At 34.7% G+C, this 11,160-nt stretch overlaps 2 protein-coding genes across 7 annotated transcripts; one reads left to right on the top strand and one right to left on the bottom strand.

The window, feature by feature from the left end:
* Positions 1-2,960: 2,960 nt before the first annotated feature.
* On the top strand, positions 2,961-6,333 carry LOC121803430 (non-specific lipid transfer protein GPI-anchored 1-like). The gene is made up of 2 exons (XM_042203096.1): positions 2,961-3,405; positions 6,018-6,333. The coding sequence occupies exons 1-2, from the start codon at positions 2,976-2,978 to the stop codon at positions 6,200-6,202; spliced, it is 615 nt and encodes a 204-aa protein (XP_042059030.1). The 5' UTR covers positions 2,961-2,975; the 3' UTR covers positions 6,203-6,333.
* Positions 6,334-6,575: 242 nt separating this feature from the next.
* LOC121802725 (squamosa promoter-binding-like protein 3) lies at positions 6,576-9,859 on the bottom strand. 6 transcript variants are annotated; one of them, XM_042202418.1, is made up of 5 exons: positions 9,674-9,859; positions 7,964-8,618; positions 7,755-7,888; positions 7,184-7,399; positions 6,576-6,993 (listed from the first exon to the last, which is right to left on the bottom strand). In XM_042202418.1, the coding sequence occupies exons 2-5, from the start codon at positions 8,536-8,538 to the stop codon at positions 6,692-6,694; spliced, it is 1,227 nt and encodes a 408-aa protein (XP_042058352.1). In that variant the 5' UTR covers positions 8,539-8,618; positions 9,674-9,859; the 3' UTR covers positions 6,576-6,691. The 6 variants fall into 6 exon arrangements, with proteins under 6 accessions (XP_042058352.1, XP_042058347.1, XP_042058351.1 ...); XM_042202413.1 differs by having other exon boundaries at positions 7,964-9,518; XM_042202417.1 differs by lacking the exon at positions 9,674-9,859 and adding an exon at positions 9,378-9,667.
* Between the last annotated feature and the right edge of the window lie 1,301 nt (positions 9,860-11,160).

The following is an 11,160-nucleotide window of genomic DNA, read 5'->3' on the forward strand; positions in this document are numbered from 1 at the left end:
TATAAGATGTCGGCTAGATATTTTAAGTACTCGACCCATCCCATATTCAATGCTGAAACTTACTGATTTCGAATCTTTAATCATAATTCATATCTAATCCAAGTCTTAGTAGCTGTTATAAATAGATTAAACTATAAAATCTGGGAAGAAATCAACACACCCACACGTCCCACACCACACACTTATATAGGTGATAGATTATATTTAAATAAAAATACAAATCACTAGGGACTTGTCATTTTTTAGATGCTAATTGATAAGAAGCATGGAAAGGATTTATCCCGAGAGTTTGATAAGAAACTATGGATAGCGATGTTCTATGTGATTACGTGTGGACCATTTGGGACATAAGAATAAAATCAACTTCAGGAGTTTCACCCTATTTGGGAGTTCGAGAATAAATATTTAATATAATCTGAAGACTTGGCACTTGGACTTGAGGTTGGTGCCCAAAATTATCCTTCCATCGGAACAAATGAATGATGAATGAAACGTAGTTAGATTTTGGAGAGAACTCAGTAATCAACGATGAGACAAGAGCTCCTAATGGGAACTTGATAGCCGAATCAGAATCCAAGAAAACAACAGAGTTAAGAAAAGCTGACTTTGTCTTTTGTTTGACCTATCGTTTTGTGTCTAGATCATGAGAACTTTCTTTTAGTGACTTGAGTCTTGGGTGTTGTATTCTCTCTACTAGCTTTCTCTATTTTGTTGATAGCTCGTTGTCCTTGCTTTTTGTTGTTTGGTTAGGCTGTTGGTTAATTTTTTGCTTTGGTGTGTGCTTTTTTTTCCGTTGGATTTTTGGCTGTCAAAAAGTAGTTCGCCGTAGCTACAAGCTTGAGCATGTGTTCCTTTCACAAAAGAACAATATTCCATATTTTCAAAATTCGAAATTCAATTCAAATTTTCCAGAGTGTAAGTCATATACTTATAAATTTTAATATAGTTACATAATCCTAGAATACGCACATCCAAATTTTCTCCCATTTCAATATTCTTAATGCTAAATCATTTTTTTTAATTCAGTCAACATATTACGACAAGGACACATGTATAATTAGTGATGCCTCCTAAATAATTGATCACATATCACCAGTTAGATATAGTAGGATATGGCTAAACTCATATATAAATGTGTGAAGATATATCGACAATTAATAAATGTATAATGTTTGGTAGGAATTAGGAAAGCATTTTGGCAGTCTGAATTTATTAGGCTTCCCACGTGACATCCTCATATTCATACACCTAACTGATAATACAATGTCAATGTGGACCGTTGTTGAGCCCATTGCACAAAACCCACACCACTTAAGCCCATTACTCCGGGTCGCTCTGATCCGTCTTGGACCCGACCCATGTTTGTGACCCGCAATGCTTCTTTCAAATGTGAAATACATTATCGAGGAGACAAGTTATGTGTCATCATCATAAGATATCCGCGATTTCTCTCGATTTCTAATCCACATCTTTTGACCGATCGATTCTTAGTCTTCTCCGATCATCTTCTTCCACCCTTTCGTCTTCTTACCCACAAATTTAATTTATTGTTTTTTCCATTTATTTGAAGTATCTAGAAAATAAAATAAAAAATTAAATTTTATGTAATTTCTAAAATTAATGATATTATTAGAATTTTTTAGGGGTTAGAATCAAAATCATTTATAAAACTAAATAAATAATACTACTCATATAAGTTATGTAACATAATTTTTCTCATGTGCATACATGAAGGGTAAAACTGGCTTTTTCTTTCTTTTATGTTTTATATTTAGATTTGATATTGCATTCATGCCGAAGGCGAAATCCGAACGACAATATAGTTGGTGGTTCTTGTTAGGATTGGCAATTTTTTATTCAACACGATAATTCGATATGAATCCGCACGAAAATAATGGATTTGGGCCAAACCTTAATGGGTTCGTGTCCTTATTGGATTGACCCGTTAAGAATCCAAAAATTTCAGGTTGAGTTCGGGTTGAATGCAGATAACCCATTAAGAGGTAATATTATTATTTTTATTATTTATACTATTTTTTTAAAAAAAAATAATACTTTAGTTTAGTTATTTAATTTGCTGTAAATCGGGTTTAAATTATGAAAAATTAATTTTTATCATGTAAATCAAATTTAATATTAGGTTTAATCGTGTAATATCAGGTTTTAATCATCTAATATTGGGTTCAGGTCGTTATCGTGCGTGTCAACCCATATTATATCGTGTTGTTAATGTGTTCGTGTCGGGTTCAGGTTTGAAGGTAGTAGGTTGAGTTCGTGTTCGGATTTGCAGTTTTCTTAACAGGCTGGGTTCATGTTATGCCTTATTGGGTTTGGTTGTTATCAGGTTGATCCAATAATGACCCAATCCGCACGATTTGACGCCCCTAGTTCCCATTTGGAACCAAAGCTACTTCCTAGGGATTTTGTTGGGACTTACCGGTTTTCGTCATTTTTTGCCCTATTTCACGATTTTCCATGTTTAACATAAAAACACAGATTAATTATCGGTTCACAATTCAAAATTATTGAAACCGAAATTGGTCTATTTGTACCTTTATCAGTTCTAGTTCTACACCGGTACCGACGATTACCATTATGCCGAAGGTTAAATCGAAATGACAAGATAGTTGGGGGTTTTGATTTCGAACTAGTTGCAGTTTCCTACCCATTTTTTGCAAATTTTTACCAATTTCGAACCAAAATCAGTAGTTAACTGTCTGAAAACACTGGAACCAAAACTTGACCATCTGAACCGCCAATTTAATCCTAGTGCTAACCATATTCGGCAATTATAATGTAAAAATCTAGTTGTTAATTTAGTAAAAAGGTTCTAAAAAGAATGCCACTACTACCATTAAAGCCATGTGAAGAAGAATCAAGGAATCGGTAGTTGATAGCGCCGGAATTAATGATACCTGCCACGTGTCAGCCATTGCGCCAAGTGTTGAAAACATTGAATTCATTTGAGCTCATTAATGGCGGATGCATACCTCCACCGCTCCCAACCACCTCCGCCATCAATATACACTCCCAATCATCCCACACCAAAGCAAAAATCACAAATGGCGAAGAGCACGAGCGCTCGGTTTGCGGCCGCGGTCCTCTGCTGGCTCGCGGTCGTGGGGATCACGGCCGAGACGATCGCGGAGAAGTGCGCGTCAGAGTTCCAGAAGGTGACGCCGTGCCTGTCGTTCGTGACGGCCAAGGCGCAGGCGCCGGGCAAGGAGTGCTGCAGCTCGGCCACCGAGCTGAAGGAGGAGGATCCGGCGTGCCTCTGCTTTTTTATTCAGCAGGTGCACAACGGATCCAATGCCGCTATAAAGAGCCTGGGCGTGCAGGAGGCGCGCCTCCTGCAGCTGCCTGCTGCTTGTAATTTGGCTAACGCTAGCATTTCTGAATGCCCTAGTAAGATTTCTCCTTTTTTTTATTACTTGATTCCGTGACAATCTCATTCATTAAAGTGTACGTGATATAATATGTAGATCTTGTTTTAGATTCCATCTTAAAATTAATGGTAAATAGTACTCCTAGGAGTAATAAGTTAATTATTTAAGTTGATAGTACTTTTTACTTTCTATATTTAATATCTAAATCTAGATCTAAGGGTTAGATTCTACCTTAAAATAAATTGGTAATACTTTTTAATCCCTGTATTAAACATGTGAACCCTACCCCTTTTTTAAAAAATTTCTCTGCACTTGAAATTTATTTAAAATTCTATTCAGTCTTTTACCAAGAGAATCTTCTTAACACCAAAATATTGGAATTTGGAGTATGGGTTGAGGCTGAAATTATACCTACTTAGGACAACTCTAACCATACTGGAAAATCCATTTTTCCAGTAAAAAATAGCCCCAACCATACACCAAAACGCATCTCAAATCCCTCATTTTTGCGTTTTTTGAACAGTAGGTACCCAAATATGTGATAGCACTGTAGCTACTGCATAATTTGTGAAAAATTGCAAAACACCCCTTCTTATTTATGTATTTATTGGGGGAAGAAACATGCCTGTGGCCTGATGAAGAGGAAATGGCGGAAACAAGAACCGTTGAGAGATAGACGACTGGTTCTGTATTTCTTCGTATGAAGAAGACGATGGAGACTATTTAATTATTTTATTAAGGTGTATTTATATGGGCTTGACAGTTGTGGGCTTCAATTTAATTATGATCATCTAAATAATTAGTAAAAGATTAAGATAGTTAATTGCTAATATTGATATTTGGTTATGTTTAGTAGTACCAATTAACTATTTTAACACTACACGAATTTAGAGTTTTGAGTTTATATAATTAGGATTTGTTTAACTATTTTGAATTTTAAATTTATATTTGAGTATTTATTCAAGGTTAAGTATTTGTATTATTTAGTTTAAGTTTAATTATTCTTTCATCTATTAATTAGTTAAAAAGTCAAACAACATTAATTTTATTTTATATAAATTATTAGTATTAATTATTTATTTTGTATAATTTGTGATATTATATATAGTATTATATTTTTAAATTTAATACTATAAGAAAATAAATAAAATAATATGATATTTAATTTATATAAATTATTATGGGGTTAATGTGTAATTTAAATAAATGTGTAGGCAAGATTGAAAAAGTAAAAAGAAATAGGTGAATATGGAATATTCTTTTGGGTTTGGATTTGGTGTAAATGGTTGGAGTAGAATTATTATTTGATGTGATAGAACTGAAAAAATAGGTTTGAGTTTGGTATAAATGGTTGGAGATAGCCTTACTAGAAGATAAAATGGCTGCATAAGTAATTTAAGGGAAAAAATAGTTTGAAGAAAAAACTACTGCAAAAAAAATGACTACGTTTATTAATTTTTAGTATATATATTTGTTTGTAAAAAATATAAATAAGTGAACTACTTTCTGAATGAAGTAGGTTGGATATTGATGGTGGTGTTAGATCCACCAATTTTTGTTATTTTTTCTTTTTGAGGAAAAAGTTCATGTACCGATGCAATAGATTTAAGAAAATTGCTAAAGAGAATGGAGGATGTACAAAAACATGCACTTAGATAATGGAAGAAGATAGATGTGTGACATGAGTCATAACCCACTATTTGCAATGACTTTAAATTGAAAATATTCCGAATGGTATAATGGTAGTTTAACTTAAGTAATTAGTAATAAACAATATGTTTATGATGTGTTATGTTGAATTTTTTTTTTGCAACGGACAGACCTTTTACTAGTTTGATGATACAATAAGGTGTATAGGATTAATTTGTTGTTATAATAAGTGTAGAATATTATTGAAAACATAAAAATAAGAATTTACAAAGAGTGGTTTGTGTTAAAATGACAACACCTGTTAAAGTGACACCATAGCACCATTCCTAGCCAATCATTTGTACACGTGGACGAATAATCAGCTGTCATGTGACAATCATAAAAAACGCTTAAGGGTAAATTTTCTGGGTATGCAATATCCAATAGGCTAGACTGCAATTTTTGTCCGTCTGTAATATCCAATACGCTAGACTGCAATCTATAGATTGCAGTGTAGCGTTTATACTATTGCAGTGCAGCGTTTATAATATTGCAGGCTACGTGGTGTCACCGTCTCACTTCAAGATGCGTTGTCATTTTAACGCACCCCTACAAAAAGTTTAGGAATTTACATGCAAATATTGGCTTAATATAAATCATAATTCAATGTTGTTTTGTTGCTTAAAACATGATTTTGTTTCTATTGAGGTCATATAGTACCACGTAAGTAAGCTATGTTAGTACTGAAACCATGATTCGTTGCAAAATCAGAATAAATCTATAGTTTGATAATTTAAAGAAACTAGTAGATTTTAAGCTAGGATTTTATAGAAGTTTAGAAATTCACCGACAAATTACTCAATTCTTTAATTAATGGTATTTATATGTGCATAGGATTCTTTTTGCCAAATTCATTCATTTTATTAATACATTATTCTATATTCAAATTGTTGTCATGTGATTATGTAGAATTATTAATTTGTTTATTTTTGCAATGGACAGAGCTTCTAAACCTGCCTCCAAATTCCACAGAGGCTGCCATCTTCACCAACGTCTCCGCGACCACGACGACACCCAGGACGCCATCAACGACGGCGACACCCGGGAGTAATGGGGATTGGCTTAAACCTCAAGTTGCAGGATGTGTGGCTATGGCAATCTTCCTCTTGGGGTTGATGCCTTTTTAAACTGTGATTTGAATGTCAATTTGTGATGTAAAATCCATACTTTTGCTTGCATTTTTGTGATGTTGGACTATGTGTTACACTCCATTTTGATTCACTAAGTGCGTATTATATTCTATATATTAGTTAAGATAGATTGAAATTTGTGATATTTTAATGTTTGAATTGTATAGAATAATTAAGAAATATAAAAAAATTTGTGATTTATTAAGCTACTTTTATAAATTATGAGATTAATCAAAAGTCAACTAAAAGCAATGATTTAAATTAATATTTTCTCATGTTATTATGCCCATAGTGAGATATGTTTCGTATGCATCCCTATTATTATGCCTTTCACTCCATATCACATTCTCCCACCACAAACACACAAATATTCACACAACTTTTATCAACAAATCTAAAAAATTCATAACATGGATTCTTGTGCAACAAAAGTTCAAAAAGCAACAAAGCAAAAGAGCAAGTTAGAACATTGTTGTTGAATGGTAGTCAGTTCATTATGTTGGAATACAAGCCTGTCTCCTCGCATGGTGTTACAAACAGCTGGAAGTTAGCGTCGGCCGGCCACGGCTGATGAGCGGAGGGCGGATGCAGCCAGAACTCCGAAGAGGATAGGGGCGTGCCTTCGGGGATTCCATACATTGTAGGCTGAGTTGCACGGGCTTCATTTTCTTGAATCGGATTAAAAGCCACGGATTCCGCCCCCCACGAATTGTTTGACAGAAGAGAGAGAGCACGAGGATACTCGGGCGCTGCATCTAAGTGGGAAGAATACGGGGATCCCTTCGAACCTACATATTGCAAGAACAAACATAACGACTAATCAAGATTGGATCTATTTCATGAGATTGAAACTCACAACAAAATCTCGCTATAATATTGTCAAAGCAACATAACGACGCCTCAGTGTCTTAAAACATGAAGAAAAAAGTTTGTCCAAACTTTACTGCAAATGAGGATTTGAGTTGTAGGAAGACAGACCTGGATTTGAAACATCAGCCACAGAGATCTTTGATGCCAGAAATCCTTTGGCTGCACTGTTAACGAACTGTGGATGTTTAGCTCCCGGAATATGCATTTTCTCGCTGCTAGCCCTGTCTCCACTAGACTTCGAAGGATGATACTCTTTTGTCAGCGTGAACTTAGCGTGCACTGGTGGACCGTTGCTCAACAGAAAACTCATTTGCTGCCTTCCTCCTGCACACGGCGTATGAAAATTAGGCTAATACTATCGAACTCGGACTAAATCTTCAGCACAGTAAGTCAGCATTTTTCTACTCCCTCCTATCACACTACTCTTTCCAGTTTACGGCTTACCCCTAAATGCACACCGAGAAATTTTCACGTATGATAAGCTGTCAATGCATTTATTTACATACCGAAAATTTCCAACACCAATTAGCCAGATATGATCATATTTAATGTCAGTGTCCATATTTAATCTCATTCAACAACGGGCATTTATGGTAATATTTAAGAGTTGGAAAGCAAACATCTCGTGTTTATAATATTTCAAACAGAAACTGTAAAGGGCTCAAATGGATAAGTATACCATAGAATGGTGACGGGAGCCTTGTAGCATACTGGATGACGTCCTGCTGTGGCTTCCTGCGTCGCGCATTATGATCAGAAAGTCGTCTTCTACAACTGCGCTTCTTTTCATCAAATTCAGACGGGCTATGGAACCTTCAAACAGAGAGAATAGCATTAAAACTCGGAAAACGTGTAAATGATGTGATACAATTTTATATCTGTGTCTACCTGCTACACTGCTGGCAAAACCGGCGTTCAAGGCCATCAATGATGACCTTTGGGGCTTTGGAATGGATGTTGCAAACTCTATGCTTCCGGTGATAATCTTTAGCCGTTGAAAGGTCAACATTGCAGCCCTCGACCACACAGCGAGGCGCTGGGAGATTTCCACCTGCTAATTTAGTTTTCTTCAATGAAGCGCGCGATGCACTCTTGACATGGCTTCCAGCCCCACTGTTCTCAAAGTATGTTCTCTTTCCAAGCTTGAGGCCGATCAGTGGCTCTACCGAGCCAATGGAAGCTTCCGGAGTTCCTTCTGATTCCGTAATTTTAAAATTTCCGGAAAAATCTTCATTAGCCATGAGGTTCTTTGCTGAGGAATCAGAAACTGATATTGAGCTCTTTGCTGAAGAAACACGGCCGCCATCCGAGCCAGAGGCTCCACTGTTCCCACACCCGGCTATTAGATTGAAGGATTCAGCATCAATTTCCCGATCATCAATAACAGTCCAATCCACTAGTTGTAGCTTTTTTGAACCCAACGCGTCATAGCTTTCCCAATCCCACTTAGTATTCCAATCCATCTCCAAACAGTGGCTCAATAGGTGGAGTTTCTCAATCAACCAAGCAAGAACAATGTATCATAAAACTATAGATGAAGAAACTGCGTGTAACAAGCAACATAATAAGCGAAACTACTTCAGAAGGATCGAATAACAACTAATAAGATATCCATAACAACACTTTATCAGTTATCACAATTACCATGAAGACATCACAAAGTAAGTAATCATCCCATGGAAAACCTACAATTCCCTGTTTCAAGGATAAGGGAACCGCTAACGAAAATTTAATACGCTCCGTGATAACTAACAAGCATCAGATGAAGCATTCAACATCACCAATAGCCCATGTTCTCAGCCCTCAAATTAACAAGACAAAACACAACCAAAGACAAAGAAATTGAATCAAACAACTACAAATAAGAAACCTACTCTTTGCAAATAGAACATAACACAAGCAAAGACAAATAGATTCATTCAAACATACTGCTATGAATAAGAAACCTAATTAATCATTGTTCAAAATTTCCTACCACAAAAACCAACCCAAGCAGAAAACTCTCCAACAATGGATGAAAAATGAATAGAACTTGCTAGAGAAAAAAGAAGAAAGTGGTAGGTAACATTCTTTTTTTAGCCCCTTTACTCAGATGAGTGGAAAAAAACAGAATTTCACTGTTGAACTGCCTGCAATCCCAATCAATCACCATCCTTTATTATAGCAATAAAGACTCCACCTTTTTACAGTTACTATTTACTAGCAATGGGCACCCACCAAGATTGACAACCATGCCTCTTAAACATAACAATTAAAGAGAAGATAAATGGTCTTACTACCTTGAGACAGAAAAGAAACAGACCTAAATATGTTGCTTTTGGCCTCTCTTCCCCACCAGACAAAACAAAACAAAATCCAAAAATATGCATATAATCAAGCCCTTCCACCATCAAAATCAAGACTCCATCTTTGATGAGGAAAGTCTTCACTAATAATCCCCAAACTGCAGACAAATTCACCCAATTGTTTCTCCAGAAACAGAAAGCAATCAATTACGAAAGAAAGCAATCATTAGAGCAGCATATGAGTTAGTTAGACAGAAGCAAGGACATGAAAAGCAACACAATTTTGTTGATAAGAAAAAGAAGTGCAGCTTACCCAGTTGAGAAAGAGGGGTGAATTTTATGTTACCATAAGGAGAAAGTGAGAGAGTTGAGTAAATAAGAGGAGATGGGGCAAGCTGGCAATAACAATGGTGTGAGCTATTTTATGCAGAGGAGGTGGGTCCCATTGATGTGGGAGATCGGACGGTTGGGGAGACTGCTCAACTCATTCCACTACCGGAATGTACGATTCTCGTTTTTGCGGTTTTGTTGATGAATCAATCCTTTTTTTCGATTTAAAATGGAACATTTTTCGTAGGGGTGAGAAAAAAAATCGGAAACCGAATATCCGAACTGAACTAAATCGAAATTTTGAAATTCGGTTCGGTTTTTTTCGATTTTTCGGTTCGGTTCGGTTTTAAAAATAAAAAAAATTCGGTTTTTCGGTTCGGTTCGGTTCGGGCGAAGAAAAAACCGAAAAACCAAAAAACCGAATTATATATATATTCTATTAATATATTATATTATATATAATATATATATTCTTTTAATATATTCTACTATATAATATATATTATATGTATTATTAATTTTATATTATATATAAATATTCTATTAGTATATATAAAATAAAATAAAATAAAATAAAATAAAATAAAATACACATATATAAATATATATTTATATTATATTTATTTTTTTCAGGTTTTTCAATTTTTTTCGGGTTTTTCGGTTTTTTAAGTTCGGTTTTCGGTTTTTCGGTTTCCGTTTTTCGGTTTTTCGGGTACGGTTCAGTTTGGATTTTGAACTAAATTCGGTTTTTCGGTTTTGGCAAAAAACCGAACCGAAACCCGAATGCACACCTCTAATTTTTTGTTTTGTAAGTTCGGTTTAAAGAAATAATATATTATCATTCATCACGTTTTATGCCAATATTTGCACTTTATCATCTTTCTTTTTTCCGATGGATTTTTGGATAGAATTGTGCATTAGAATAAAGCCAAAAGAAAGAAATAATTGATATGTGGCCGAATTTCTCAAAAAAAGAAATAATTGCATTAAGAAAATTTTTGTGAAATTGATGGGGTCGTAAACGACAACAAAGGAAAACTAAAATTCTAATTTTATGAGTTCAATTTGGAAAATTAAATTTGAGCCTTTAAAAGTCTAAACTATCTAATTTCGCACGGCAAAAAAAAGTCTATCCAAATGTGAGATGTAATGTCAACATCAATTTTAATAGAAAAACTAAATCAATAAATATAATACCTGCTTTAGGTCAAATAGTTTGAAAAATCATAAAGTTTGATCAAGTTTTAAAATGAGCAATTATAATATAACTTTAACATTTTTTCAATTATTTCATGACGAAAAATTCTACTATGGACCTGAATTTATAAATGGGGTGTGCACATGTGTAAAGCAAAAAATCTCTGCTCTAGTATAAGTAGTTGAATATTTTGTCCACATAGAATTTTCCGTTGCCACATTATACATAATTTCTCCATATCCTATATTATGGGCAATTGAGAAGAATATCAA

This window comes from Salvia splendens, chromosome 5 (assembly GCF_004379255.2).
Source record: "Salvia splendens isolate huo1 chromosome 5, SspV2, whole genome shotgun sequence".
NCBI lineage: Eukaryota > Viridiplantae > Streptophyta > Magnoliopsida > Lamiales > Lamiaceae > Salvia > Salvia splendens.